The sequence below is a fragment of the Harmonia axyridis genome, chromosome 3 (genome assembly GCF_914767665.1).
Source record: "Harmonia axyridis chromosome 3, icHarAxyr1.1, whole genome shotgun sequence".
Taxonomy (NCBI): domain Eukaryota; kingdom Metazoa; phylum Arthropoda; class Insecta; order Coleoptera; family Coccinellidae; genus Harmonia; species Harmonia axyridis.
The window spans coordinates 37,440,471-37,456,206 of NC_059503.1; the positions used below are offsets into that span (position 1 = coordinate 37,440,471).

At 32.5% G+C, this 15,736-nt stretch overlaps 2 protein-coding genes across 20 annotated transcripts in view; both read right to left on the bottom strand.

Moving 5' to 3' along the window:
- The window catches only part of LOC123676161 (protein strawberry notch), a 31,576-nt gene extending 24,979 nt beyond the window's left edge, over positions 1-6,597 (bottom strand). For 4 of the 6 annotated variants that reach the window (XR_006746859.1, XR_006746860.1, XM_045611887.1 and 1 more), the window contains exons 1-5: positions 6,483-6,597; positions 5,530-5,676; positions 4,809-4,982; positions 4,334-4,492; positions 743-927 (exon numbers count right to left, since the gene is read on the bottom strand). Coding sequence is in view for 4 of the 6 variants with exons in the window: in XM_045611887.1 (XP_045467843.1) it covers positions 743-927; positions 4,334-4,492; positions 4,809-4,982; positions 5,530-5,614 (603 nt within the window). In the remaining 2 variants the exon portion in view is untranslated. Of the gene's footprint in view, positions 1-742; positions 928-4,333; positions 4,493-4,808; positions 4,983-5,529; positions 5,677-6,372 lie in introns of all 6 variants that reach the window. The other 2 variants (XM_045611886.1, XM_045611888.1) reach the window with 2 other exon arrangements.
- Positions 6,598-8,703: 2,106 nt separating this feature from the next.
- LOC123676704 (protein strawberry notch homolog 1-like) overlaps positions 8,704-15,736 on the bottom strand; it is a 38,839-nt gene continuing 31,806 nt past the window's right edge. For 12 of the 14 annotated variants that reach the window (XM_045612842.1, XM_045612844.1, XM_045612845.1 and 9 more), the window contains 2 exons: positions 9,275-9,527; positions 8,704-9,128 (listed from right to left, as the gene is read on the bottom strand). In XM_045612842.1, coding sequence (XP_045468798.1) covers positions 9,037-9,128; positions 9,275-9,527 — 345 coding nt within the window. In that variant the 3' untranslated portion in view covers positions 8,704-9,036. Of the gene's footprint in view, positions 9,129-9,274; positions 9,528-10,172; positions 10,251-15,736 lie in introns of those variants that run through there. The other 2 variants (XR_006746996.1, XR_006746997.1) reach the window with 2 other exon arrangements.

Below are 15,736 nucleotides of genomic sequence, written 5' to 3' on the forward strand. Positions count from 1 at the left end.
CTTCTTCAATTCAATTTTTGAGTGGCTTTATTCAAAGTATGCTATGGTAGCAATGCTAGCAGTCGATTTTAGATAATCCCTTGTAGATATAAAATTAGATTTCTAATTTTTGGTGAAGAAACATGCTTTTGGGAACTGACTTCTCTACAAGTATTAGAATAGTAAAATATTTCGAGTTGGAAGATGTCAAAAATATCACCACGTTAAAAATAGAAGTTTTGCAGATTTTAGTTTGTGATATCAAGAAATGGGTGGCTATTTTAATTGTACTGCAATAACGATAAGTGTGTGAACAGAGGAACAGAAAAAATAACAACTAGTCAACTACAGAGCGTCCAGATAGACAACTAGCTACTAGACGGTTTTGCTATTACATGTCAGTGCTGTAGAAGAAGGTAGTACTGTTATTAAGGGCCCTCACTTTTATCTTCTCCAAGAGACAGAAATATTTTTTTTCATGCGACCGCCCTTAAAAAAGGGCTTTGAATCCTATTGAATATATGAGGGATATGATTCCCATCATATCTCACATATATTCAATAGAATTCAAATCTTTTGTGGACAGTCTACTTCCTAGAAGACTGAACCATACTCAACAAAATTTGACACAATCAAACTACTAAGTTCACAATCATATATTAATCATCACATTTTGTGTACACATTTCCAAAAAATCAAGATGAAGAAATCAAACCTTCTGAATTTTAACAGCTGTATAATGATACTAATCTGATAACGATACCTCTTCCTCCTCTTGGTGATGCATCGGTTTGGCGTCTGCATTCATCCACATGGAAGCTACAGCTTTGTTGCTCAATTGGGGACCCCATGGGGGCTGACCAGGAGGTGTAGAATAAAGTAAAGCCGCCATGTTCTGGAAAAAGGGATTCTGCAACTGACCATTGAGGCCTAAGGCAGCCATTTCCACTGTAGAAGGAAACCATTTTAAAAAATAAAATAAACAGCTATTTCGACATAATTGATTAGATATTAAAGAAAATATTCTGCCATTCTGCATATCTTCCAAATTCAGACCATGAAAAATTTGTCATCACAAGAATATTTCAAAAATAATCACTCTGAATTGAGAGCTTCTGCTACTTCTAAAGAAGGCAGAACAGCTTGCTTAGGGATTGCAGGTTAATCCAATGTGAGAATTGAAAACTATTATTCGAATTACTCAGATTATTCAGAGTTGATCAGTATTTGAAAAACAAAAAAGGTCAATTTTTTCCTTATAACCGCCATTTTGTGATTTTTTCTCTTCCAATGATCAAACTAGCAACATCTTCAATAATTATGTTTTACAATTTATTTTGATTCAGGCTACTTTTAATAAGTCTTGTCGATATATATGCAGATTTCATTTTGTAATCTTCACCATCCTATAACTTTATGAATTATTCAAATATTCACCTAAATTTAGGCCTCTAGACCAGCATAACAGCTTAGGTACTCAATATAAGTATAGAAGTGTGAAGTAGTAAGAAGTCATATTTGAAAGAGTACCTACTATTTAATATTAAATTCTTCAATAATCAATTATAGCCTATTAACTTTAGATATGAAATGATGTCAAACCTAGTGAGATTTTAGTACCAAGCAAAAACGTCTTGTTTGTTTGTCTTTGTGTGTTTAAAGCTTCCACAAATCTGGAAATATTTGGTTGTCCTACTGTTGCCATCAATTCACGAGGTTGACATTATGTCAACCATGTAAATTTAAGTTTTTTTTTAATCAAACACAAAATGAACATAATTCCAAACATGAGAGTATTTTGCAAACCAATTGTTGATGGTATAGTATAACTTTGAAAACATCACATTTTAGCAATGGTTTACATATTATGACTTGAAATAGATACCCACAAAGTGAATAGCCTATTAAGAAACTATTAAAAAAAAAATTCATTTTGAAGAAATGTTTTACTTGTGCAGAAGGATGGATGCTTATATAATGCAGTTAAGTAGTGAATAAAAAAGACAAAATCCAATTGGAAATCTGAAAATCTCAAAGTTTACTTTATATTTTTAACAATCAATGTATCAGTATGAAGTGAAATACTCTAAAAGGGCAGTAACAAAGACAAACATCAATATTGCTTAATAATTCTAACAACTATACTACAGTATACTCATGAATTTAGTTCTATAAGGAAAACGCTTTTAATACTATTGTTGCAATTCGAAATATTTCTCTAATTCTAATTCAATAAATAAATTATGTATGTGAGGTGCGTGAAGTGTGAAAATAAATTTCACCCAGCGTGTCTCATGCAGTCAGCGAATAAGAAATCCGCTCCTTGTGTACACATAACAGCAGAGATGGATGAAAATTTACACCTGGAAGATACAAATGTGGAATTCATGATAATCAAAATGCATAATGATTTTTTAGAGAGACTTTTGGCGGAAGTAAATAGCAAAAATTCGATTCTGATCCAAAAATAACGAATTGTTAAATAATAAAATCGTTATCGAAGTAAAGCTAAATGCAATTGCAAAAAAAAGCAGAACAATGGTCACAAAAACTTGACAGGGATGAATATCCAACATGCAGTTCTGTGGTCGTCCAAAACACTAAAGTCACAAATAAAAACAATAACTACTGCCTCGGTAGTACTGTGGACTGAAGAGTCGACTGTGGTGCTGAAGGTAGCAGGTTAGAATCCTGGCTCAAGGTCAAGGATGTTGTATATGTCTGGTGATGGTTATTGAATTTGAAAGAGTCTTATAGAAAATGAAATATTCGTTGTATAGATGATTGAGAATGTTAAAGCAAGAGAGATCAAAAATATCAGTGAGCACTAGAGAATTGGGGAATTTGAGTGTGCAGCAGTTGAAATTCCAATAAACAACAGGAAAATAATTTTAATAGTTTTATACAGCAATGGTAATCAAAAAACAATATGATGAGTCAATTAACATCAATACTGGACAATAGAAAAAATTAGCATACACAAATATTGATCCTTGGATATTTCAATATTGATATGCTTCAAGAATCAAGAATGAATGGCTTAACTTTCTAAGAATCTATAATACCATACAGGAAATTTTTTAATCTACCAGAGTTACACCAACAACTGCCTCTCTGATTGATGGTATATACACCCGACTCGAACATCCCTTTTCTACAAAGGTGCTGCAAACACACATATCGGACCACACTGAACAGATGATACCACTCAGACAAATTGAAGCAAAAGTAAAAATTTCATTCAAGAATATTTACTCCCCTGAAAATTTGAAGCCTTATTGTCTTGATGATTTAGGTTTTGTATGAAATTTCATTAGTTATCAGTAATATGTTATTGTTACCATTGATTTGAGATAAAGATTGTTTGTTGTTATATCATCTAGAAATAGTATTGTATACACTGATGCTATTGTAAATTGAGATGTTTTGTGACTTGTTTTGATGATATTATTTCATAGCTTAAGTTGACTTCTGATAAAAAAATTGTACCATTCCTTCACTACTTACAATTTGATTTGCTTTTTCAAATAATTTATTTTCTTATACCTTCTATCATTGGAGCAAGTTTACTATTACATTTTTTAGGATCTTTCAAGAATGAAAGCTTCTGTGGTAGTGTTAGAAAGCTCTATTAGAATTAAGTTTATTTATTTTTTTATTTATTTATTTATTTATTAAACGGCAAGCCAATTTACAATTAAACAGAAAGATACAAAGTAAAGTTGTTTAAGTTATTTTAATAAACATCATCTGTGATGAAACAAAAACTTTTTGGAATCTTATTTGAATAGCTTTATTTCACTATGTAATCTTTATATAATAATACATATCGTCGGCTAAGAGTGTAAATCTGCTAAATCCATTTTGAACAATTTCACAGGAGACCAAAAAAACCGTACAGTTCAGTGTTATAATAATAATAATAAGAGAATTTATTCATGAAAATACATTCAATAAACTCTATTGAATGTATTTTCATGAATAAACTCTCTTATTATTATTATTATTATTATTATAACACTGTACTGTACGGTTTTTTTGGTCTCCTGTGAAATTGTTCAAAATGGACTTAGCAGATTTACACTCTTAGCCGACGATATGTGATTCAACCTAGTCTTCAATGATATGTTTATTTATTATAGAATTATACTTTCATATGTTCATTTCGAATAGATAAATCAATTATTAATCAAAAAGCCTAAACACACTTTACCTGTTAGTAGCAGAAAATTCTCTATATTAATAACACACCATGTATCGAGAACAAAATCAAAGAAGGCTAACAAACCAATGCATAATAAGAAAAAACTCCAAAGCTTGAATATAATGACTCACAGTGTCTAAGGGAACTTACTCTGCTGTAGAAAATGGGCAGCGTGAAATGCGGCGCTGGCAGGATTTCCCCCACCACCAGCCCCAGGGGGGAACATCTGACCCATGTTCATCGGACCACCCAGTCCACTGAGCATGCTTGCCATTGCCGCCATGCTACCCATACCATATGGTGAGCCCACTGTGAGATGAGGACAATTTTTGAGACAACATTACAGATCTTTTATATAAATATTATTCATTCTGTCTTACACCCAATGTAATAAGAGACACATGATATACACTATACAAGATACAGATCTTCAAAATTATGTTAGAAATACATTTCCAATACGACATCAGTTATGCAATTGCTGGCATGTTTGTTTATAGGCACCTGAGAGTACTATGAGGCTGAATATGAAGGATTCCCACATAAAACAAAATGTTATGTATTTGAGATTACCATTTAACATTTTTTTTATATGGAAATGTTTTTGTTTTTAGTAATTACTTACTTGGGGACCTCATCATATCGAATGGTGATGGCATACCAGATGGCATCTTACTGTTGCCACCATAATGTGGGCCCATATTAGGCATTTGTGGGATTGGCATGTCAAACATTGCCGTCTTTGGTTTGGGTTTTGAACCAGCTAAAGCAGCGGCAGCTGCCAAATCTTTGCCACCACCTAAAAATTTTATTTGTGAGTTATAATATTTAGTTGAAAGCTGAAACTATGACATCATCAAATCAATTTCTAAATATAATGTACAATATGTAGTAAACTCAAAGAACAAAATTTAAGTTATAGTTTCCAGGGAGTGAATATTTTAATGTAATTTTTGTTTCAATTTACGACTTATACCCTTATGTTTTTGTTGAATCATTTATAAGAGTAATTATTTCTGACAAGATACAAGTTCTGCATGAATTATTTTACTATTGCAATAATCATTTGGACAGTGATAATGATTACACATGAAATGAACAGTGAAATTATCTTTTTCACAAGTATTTGTTACCTGTAAGAAATAATAACTTTTGCTTTTTTACAAAGTATGTTAGTTGCAAAGGGTGAAGAAAATTTTTAAATGTAACACCAACCGATATCAAACAATATTTACGAGTATATTAAATTTTTTCAATGATAAATGGTTCCACTATATATAGAAAATTAATCTTTTGAAAAATAGGTGACCATTTATCATGAACAAAAAATTTCTCTTCAAACAAACCTGGTACTTCTATTTTATCTGGATCTTCATCTTCATCAAAATCACTTCCTGAGAACTCCTCTTTTTCCTCCTCCTTGGTAGTCATTATTGCTTATTGAATTTTTTACAGAAATAACTCTAATCCCAAAGTTGGAAAAATTAGTCAGTCTGTAAATAAAAGGTTTTATGACAAATTTGTCCAAGTAAAATATATCAAGTACAATTTATCTCATTCAGAAAAAATTGAATTAATAAAATATTTGACGTGATTTATTCAGATTTTTTCATGGTAAGTAAATGCTATTTGATTGAATTTTCAGTCTTTGAAGTTTATTGAAGTAATATAATCAGTTATGGAAGGCCTCTATAATACTCATGTATTGTAAATGTATTTTAGGAAATACTTCTCTGCAAGGAAACCATTGTGAAGTTTAGAACCAATTTGACTATAAAGATTTTGCAATCATAAGACACCAAGAGCTATCATAAGAAATTCATGGACATTATCACAAGTTCCAAGTAGTTTTTTTTTCATTTACAGCAAACATGGCGCAAACCAACGCCCTTAAACAATATTACAACTATAATTTTCGTTATTCAAACACATTTGAGGGCTGTAAGCCCTTGGACACTGGAGAAATACCTAGTTGATTTTTTTATTTTTTTTTGTGGTTATGAATTTTTAACTGAGATTTAAACGAAACAATAAGGATTTTCTCACAGATTTATGATATATTCTGATCAGTTTAATGATTTAGATATGCTCCCAAAGCTTTAATAAGTGAATTAAATGCTAATTTTCTCGCAATAACAGAAAATAAACAAAATCATGTATCTCAGACATTCACCTAAAAAATGACATACCATTCTTATTTAACTTAATGACATGCAAAATCATAATCATAGCTCAAATTTTTGAACAATTTCTTTGATGTATGAATTCCAAGAATGTTAATACATTGTATTTGACTTACAGGATTCTGAGAATGAAGCATAATCAATTAAAAACCAAAACTTTATTTGACTGATTAACACGCCACCGCCATTTACCTACTATGTACTAAGCGTTGCCAACATCGATTTCTAGGGACAAAAGAATAAGAAGACCACCAAAAAGTTAGGGACTTTTCATTTTTTCTTCAAGAAACTCAATAAAATAGGGATATTGCATGTATTGTGTTGGTGTTAGGCGCCCCAGAATAATTCGAATTTTCGATTTTATCCAATTTATTTCAAAAATAAAACGAACACGATATATTGATATTTTAAATCTCTAAATAGATTACCATATTATAAGTCACCAGAATCACTCTGAACAAAATAAAATTTTGAATATGAATTTGTTTTATAAAGATAAAATAACGCACATTAGGTGCGAGCCAAGCAAAGTGAAAAAAAATTAAATTTCTTTTGCATATATACCCAGATTCCTGCGAATTCTATTAACTCGATTTTCAATTGATAAAAAAAGTTGGTTGAAAGCTTTCTCTGGCTTTCCCTTATCGGATGAGACCGGTATATACCTAGATATCAAATAAAAAATAATTTCGTTTTCCAGATAACGAAAATTGAAATAATTTATAATTTTTGGGTGAGCCTGCAGTTTAAGACTATAACTTCTGCTTAAGTGACAGCAATCGCTAAATGTTGCTTCCCAAAATTTTTGAATGAATTCGGTTAAATTCATTATCAAATAAAGTAAAACAAAGTAATTTTCACCAATTATTTAATGCTTACAACAGTTTTTTCTTTGCCTGCATCATATGTTAAATTTTGACTGATGATATTCGAAACTTGAAACCATGTATTGTAAATGTATTTTATATTTATATTTACATTATTTATATTTATAACAATAGATATAAATATTTAAATATTTGTGGAAAATAAACCTCATTTTATTATATTTTCTTATGGCATTTCAAAGCTGCAAATTTGAGAATCGTAGAACTTAGCATTGGCGGCACAGAAGTTTCAACCAAAACTAATTGATTTATGAAGATATTTCTAAGATCATCGGCTCTAGCAAGTTTCTCTCTTATGGTTAAGAGCATTTTTGAATTCAATGAGTTTAAGATGGCCAAAAAATCAAAAAAAAAAAGTTGAACTTGCATGGCGGTAATTTATGGACATATTCGTTACGGCACGAAATGTCTTTTATTGAAAATACTAGCTATGATGTTTTAAGACATCTCAATACTAGCGAAGCACTGTTTTAGACAAACACACTGACAAATATTTGAATTGATCCAATGTATTAATAAGTCACGTTTTCGAATGAACCATAGTTCCTCACGAAAAAGTTCAATAATTTACACTGTTCAAACATCAATCTTTTCAATATAACATCAACAAAATTTTCAAGTATTATTCACATTTGAAGCAGCACAATAGACGAGCAGAGCAAAATAGTCATCTCACTGCAGGAATCGAAGAACCATTTTGAAACCTGATTAATTGTTGTTTTTCACATCAGATCACTCTTCGGAATATTATATTTTTTCCCTATAATAAATTATTGAGTATACTCTCGCGAAAATTTCTGGCATAGTACAAACCCATGAAACAATGACCACTTCTTGAAGAAATTTGAAACAGGCACTTTCACGTTTATATTTTCAAAGTAATGTATGGGTAATTTTGTAGGAAAATTAATGAGTTTCATTCAGTTGAATGTTATTTTGTTGTTTAAATATCGTAGCTACACACAAGTTAATTTAATTCATACTACTCTACTCAAATTTCCAATTGAAATACTGCATTTTCAATCCCATAAACTGCTTAGGTAAGTGGTAATAAAATTTAATTCCTATGAAAGTTGGTAAGGATTAAAATTTTGTAGTGAGCCAAGGCATGCATAAATCACTATTTCTTGTACTATAACTAAGAATATCCAAAAATTTTCCTAATTTGAATTTTCTTGCATTCCTCTTAATTTGTTTGAATAAATATTTTGTCAGAATGAAATAAGGTTGGAAATGAGACTCTAAATAATCCTTCAAGAGACGTTTCTCAACTGCATTGGTGGTTCCTCTACCTCTCGGAAGTAGTATTTCATTAGATCATGGGTTGTAGCTAATTTAAATACTTGAAAAGATGATGTATTATCATAAGTTTTCAATTAGAAACTTCCGATAAGTTGTGAGTAGAGTTTTGGAGGAAAGTAAATTCCAATGAATAGAATCAAACAAAATACACAGTTTATAATTGTTTATTGAAAAGTTGTCAATCAGTTTATAAATGAATAATTGAACAATGAGATTTTCGACAATCTTGGTCATTTCTATTTATCCTTGCACATAATGGCACAAATTGTACATTGAAAACTCACAATATTGGGAGGACATAAATAATACACAATTAAAAGAAAATTAAATATTAGGTACTAATGACTGATTAAAAATTTTAAAGAACAATGCATTTATGGTATCTATTTATAGTTCTGATGACACTTAATAAATATTGAATAAAATATCACAGCAAATATCACTTATTTTCATTAAATCTATATATAAATAAAAAAATATATCAATCATAGAAATCATGTTCTTTAACATTTTCAGCTTCTTCTCTCAAGACCCTGATTAATCCTTTGACCAAGTTATTCTTTATAAGAGTGCCTGAAAAAATTTTTATAAAATAAACTATTTGCTATATGTAAATAAAAATTATTATATTTCTTTTATGTTCAATGTTCTATTCTGACTCTCCTAGGCCTCTGTGAGACCTCTCAGAATCTTAGAGCTTGTACGCCTAGAATACTCACCGACTATCTTAATATTATCTTGTGTCTTTAACCTGATGACTTGCATCTTGCTTTCTGATTTTTTTTCTGAAATTGCCGCTTCTATTTTCAACCAAATTGGTAAAACAGATCCAGCAAGAACGTGATAGGTTTTACTTCTAAGTCCACTTTCACAAGTAGTACCTATACTGCAGTGTCCTGTCCAGTATTTATGGGTACAAACTGTACAATTATACTGTTCAATCCATAAATTCATTGCATCCTGTGGCTCCACCTGAAAATGAATTATCCAAAAGGTGATCAACAGTTTTTCATTAGATTAAAAAATATGTTATACAGTTTTCTTGTGAACAAAAAATATTTTGATAAATATCCTTGATTTTGATTTTTGAATAAAACAAGTTGTGTATTTGAGATAAAATTCTTTAGGTTGACTTGAGAAATTTAGAGAGAATTCACAAGACAGTACAATTTTTTTTTAATCATTAATTTCAGACCTCAAATCAGTTTTAAAAAAATGAACTTCAAAAAATGTGAACGAGTCCATTTATTCAAATGGCATGCCCCCCGGTACGATAGTTCAGTGAGTAGTCTTCCTTTTTTTGTTGAGACATGTTGTACCTAAAATGAATAGTTTTCTAAATACTTTGCTGGCAGTATATTTTCCACGCATAGAGTTTCAAAGAGATAAGAATACTCAACTCTACTTAATTCCTACTAATAACATCAATTAAAGATAAGCCAAATGCAAGAAATCATCAAAATATTTGGAAAAATTCATTTTGACGAAATGAAATGGCGACCACGCGAACAAACAGAAACATAGTCATGAATTATCTTAAGGAGTTCCAACTGACAGCATATTTTCAGCTGAAAAAGTATCATTAATATTTATTGATCATATTATTTATAGTATCACCTGACGTCACAGATTAGGTGCTAGGTGGACCTTCGACGCCTCACATGACTGGAATAGGCTTCTGATGGGTCACAACTACTGACAATTACTTTAAATCAGTATAACTTATACTATGACCTATATCTATGCTTACATGTACCACAGTATAGAAACAGACAGTAGTAACACTCTGGATAAAATGAACTGGAATTTTGTTCCAATCGAGAATTTACGCATTCCTCGACGCGAAGGAGGAAGCCATTAGGATATTCATTCATTTGAGCAGGAATTCAAAAGTATATTAAAAATCTCGTACATATCTTAAGATTTTTAAAAAGGAGAGTGGCTTTGGAAGTCATTTTTTTAAAGTATTTTTAAAATTCATGTAGCAATGGTTAGTATATTTATTATAGTGCACTAGAAATAAGGACGTATTTCATAATTACCTCTTACAAATTTAATAATATTTTTTCCTCAGAAATACTTTTCAATAAATCAGTTGACAATTTGATAAAACAATGAAAATTTATTATAACCATTTGGCTTGCAACTAATATTCAATTAATTTTTGTCGAATAATTTAATTCCTATAATAATTCCATTTCCATATTATGAATACCGATTCCCTTTAAAAGTTTTTTTCAACAAAAAGCAGAACCGATTTCTAAATATTGTCAAGAAGATTGTATTGAAATTTAACATATAATTAAGTACAGCTAAGGCTTCTTCTTGGGGTCCTTGTCTTACAATAATACCTGAAGTAGAACTCAATATCATAGGTAACTATTGTAATATTCTAATTTTCATGAATTTCCTTGAATATCACTCGGAAGCCAAGTTTCAAAGATATGTAAAAAAAATTCCGAAATCGGTTCATGTAGAAGTTCTGAGGTATCAAAAAAAATCAGTCAAATTGAAAATCTTCTCCTTTTTTTGAGGTCAGTTAAAAATATTGCCTCAACCAAATACCTTAGTTCTTTCTCCTCACTCATGTTCACTTCTAGTTTTCTTACTACAATTTGAGAACTTAGTTTTTAATTAATAATGGTTTTTCGACAATTAAACACGATGCTTTGATTCACCATTTTGAAATCTTAGAAATTCACAATTAACAAACGAATGTTCACTTGTAAACAGAACAAGGTACGTGCCAGAGCAAATCAATGATTTTTATGATCTGGTCCAATTCTTCTGCTGTGCATGGAAGATGCGCGTCTCCGAGAAATTCACAAAAAATCCTTGAAGTGTTACTACTGTATGGTTTCTATAATATTAAATTAATTTCACGGCATTCAGACAATTTTTCAATTCTGGAAAAAATACCTCCCCGAGCGGGACTCGAACCCGCAACCTCCGAATTACTAGTTTCTATAATATGCATAATATCCCAGTTTATCGGATCATAGAGTGGCGATACTCAGAGCCGTATCTAGGGCGTGGCAAAGGTGGCACTTGCCACGGGCGCAAGATCTGCAAGGTCGCCCAAAAATATCAAAAAGCATGTTCAAGCTAAAATTTGCGTACTGAACCTAAAATAATTACAAGATCAACAACTTTAAGGCAAGAAATAATATAAATATGACTATGTTCAAGTGTGCCGTAATCTAGTCATAAATATTTCTGTCGGGCGTCGGCATGTTCAAAGGTGCCGCATTCAGATCATAAATATTAATTACAGTCGCACATCAGCATGTGTGCTTACCCCTATTTTAGCGAATTTTTCGGTATTCACCAAATTTATAGATATTTCGTCGACAAATGGTACCATCTGTTTTTGTGTGAAGTGCGGCTTCTTTTTCTTTGATAAAATTTTTCAACGAACGGTTTTTTTTATCTCTTTTCATGTATATGAAACGAGTATTTCAATGATTTCAATAAAAATAAGTAAATATATGATGTTGATTCCTTGTCAAAAAATAGGGGAGTCTTTCATATAAAATTTTTTTTGAGCCCCTTCCCGCTTAGTTACAACCACCTAAATAAGGTACCCCAAAAGTAGTTTTCAATATTTTTCTTGAAAACCAAAAAAATCACAAATATGAAATTAAGCTGACATTTTATGCGGCAAGAAGGCATTCAAAAAAATTGTTGGTGGTGTTCCTTTATTATTTCAAAGAAAAAGCAACCCCTCAAACTTGCTTCGCAATAACTTTTTTTTTCATATTTTACAATAAGAAAATTAATTTTGGATAGATCCATTCTTATCAAAAAACATCTCTTGTAATTTTTTGCTGAAATTCAGGGTTTTTCAGAAAAAAAAAATCAACAGATAATACGCCTGAGTTGTGGAGGTTGAAATTATTTTCAACCTCGAATTATTTCCAATAGGCGCATGTCAAAACAATATTTTCATTAGTACAAATATAAAATATGTAATTGTAACAAAAAAAAAAACAATTATAAACTTTTCACAAATTAAAAAATACTTTTCGGGCGCCATATTTAGGGGGCTGTAGTTAAGCGGGGGGAAGCTCAAAAAAAAGTTTAAATGAAAAACCCACCCTATTTTTTGACAAGAAATCGCTTCCCGAATTTTTCCGCAGCTATTCATATACACCCTGTATAATATTGTATATTATTTTAAAACTAAATGTATGACTTAAATTATGAACAAACAAAAAATTCTTCGAAAATGGGGGGCGCTGGCGCTGTCTCTAATATATTGCCACAGGCGCAATAGTACCTTGAAACGGCTCTGCCGATACTACTCTATTTGGGTACCCAAAGAATATAAAGTGACCCGTGTTTTTTAGATTAGATCTTCCTGAATTTGACTATCCTATCATAGTTCTCAAATCTATGTAATCCACAGGCCTTTTCTAAGGATTTGAAGGATCAACGGACAGTTATTATTGATGAGCTGTTAAAATTTCGAATTTTGTCTATATTTTTTAATATCAAAAACTTAAGAGGAAATGATACCAATTGACTGATCAGTTCAAAACGAAATAATGAATGATTTTTACACATCACCGATTTTTATGGGGTTTTCTGATCATTTCTTCAAACAATGATCTGAATGGAATGACTATTTTTAATTTACGAATGAAAAAAGTTGACAACTTTTCGTTTTTCGCGAAAGAATTGATGATATGGGGAAAGAGACTATCACTGATATATTTTGAAATTTTTCTCAAAGAAAAACAACAAAAATACATTTCAAAAGAGCTAAAATCATCATTTCATGAAAAGAATAATCGACCGTCGTATAGTGCTACCCCTAGTGTATAAATTCCCAAATAATCACTATGCGAGCCTGCGTCAATAAAAATAAAGCCTTCCGCGAATGGTGCTCAAACCCGACAGACGAGAAGAGGGCAGCGTATATACTTGATAGGAACAACTGCAATCTAACTATTCAAGCCGCAAAACAAGTATTTAACAACACAGTAACAAAAAAGCTTCTAGATTGCCCAAGTGGTTCGCGCCCCTTTTGGTCACTCGCTAAGGTGATTAGCAATAATTTTTGCCATTCGACTTTTCCACCACTTCTTAAAGACGACGGTGCTCTGGCAACTAGCTCCAAAGAAAAGGCTGACCTTTTTGCAGCTATATTTGCCAAAAATTCTACTCTAGAAGCAGGCCACAAAGAACCCCCCAATATTCCCAAGGTTCAGGCTTCGATGCCAGAAGTTAAATTCCGTACAAGGGGCATCTGCCGAATCCTGAAACAGCTGAACAGCAGAAAGTCAACAGGACCCGATGGAATACCAGCTATTGTTCTGAAAAAGTGCGCACCCGAGCTCGCACCTCTGTTGTGTCGGCTGTTTAAGCTGTCCTACGAGCAGAAAACTTTCCCAAACATCTGGAAGGTTGCTAGAGTTCAGCCAATACCAAAAAAGGGGAAAAAGTGCATGCCTCGAAATTATCGTCCGATATCTTTACTACCCATTTTGTCCAAAGTAATGGAGACTGCTATTAATTTGCAGATAGTAAAACACCTAGAGGAAAGCAATCTCATTAGCGACAATCAATACGGTTTTCGGCGCTGTCGTTCAACGGGTGACTTGCTCACCTATGTCACCCATCTTTGGACAAACGCTATAGAAAAGCATGGGGAATCAATTGCAGTTGCCCTAGACATATCCAAGGCCTTCGATCGTGTATGGCACAGAGCATTACTATCTAAGCTTCCATCTTACGGTCTCCCGGAAGGACTTTGCAGCTGGCTCGGAAGTTTCCTCCACGAGAGACAACTTTGTGTTGTGGTCGATGGTGCGGAGTCTGCACTTCATTCCGTCAACGCCGGTGTACCTCAGGGCTCAATCTTGTCCCCGACTCTGTTCCTAATGCATATTAATGACCTTTTAAATTCAACCAAGAATCAGATTTTAAGCTTTGCAGATGACAGCACTCTTATAGCGTCCACGACAAACAAGAAGCCTGTAACAGCGTCAACATCCAGTTCCCAAAGAATAGCTCAAGCTGTGACAATCAACAAAGATCTAGAAGTTATTCTACAATGGGGTTCTGACAATCTGGTTGAATTCAATGCCTCTAAGACCCAGGCTACTCTGCTCACAAGAAAAACATCGACAGTTGCACCCCAACTAATAATGGACAATAAAACAATAAAACCAACCAATGGACTTAAGCTTCTAGGGGTCAATATCAGTCCAAATGCAACCTGGCATGAGCACGTCTGCTCAGTTGCCAAGTCAGCTGCACAGAAGCTTAGCTATCTATTTCGTGCGAGGAAATTGTTCACTCCAATGCAGCTTTTATTACTTTATAAAGCTCAAGTGCGTCCAGCTATGGAATATTGCTCTCATGCTTGGGGTTCAGCTCCTAAGCACTCGTTACTCCTACTTGATTCCATTCAAAAAAGAGCAGTGCGCCTAATAGACGATCCAACGTTAACTGCCAACCTTCATAGTCTCGATCACCGTAGGAAGGTTGGAGACTTATGCCTTTTTTACAGATACTACCACGGAAGGTGTTCTGCTGCCATTGCCTCCATGATTCCTCCAGGGGCTCAATTTGATCGACGAACAAGGCTAGCCGATAATAGTCACCAGTTTGTCGTGCATCTTTCTACAGCTAGGACATCGGTGTATCAGAAGGCTTTTTTTTACCGAACTGCAAGGCTATGGAATACCCTACCTCAAGATGTATTCCCCCTGGGTTACAACTTGCAGCAGTTTAAGACACGCACAAACCGATTTATTCTAAATTCATCTCGGGGCGCTTGAAAGGGCGTTATAAGCTCAGTCTTTTCCCGAGAGATGCGTATAAAAAAAAAAAAAAAAAAAATGCATAGTCATTTTCCGATATTTGTTGAAATTTGAGCATTTTTGTATTCTGGTGCTACCAGAACGATAGAATGATCAGTAGAAGTTAGAAATATTACAATGGATAATGTGGTAGAAAAAAAACGAAACCTGTCCATTTCTACTCATCCCTGCGATTAATTTTTAAATTAGATTCTGCTAGTCTTATTTTCGTATTTATTAAAGTGATTATTCCCAATTTGAATATATCAAGTCCCATATCGATTTCATTTAATACCAATTTAAATATGATGATGCTCAACTTGATGATGTTAGGTATTAATTTGGAGTTGAAAAGGTATAAAGCTATTTATA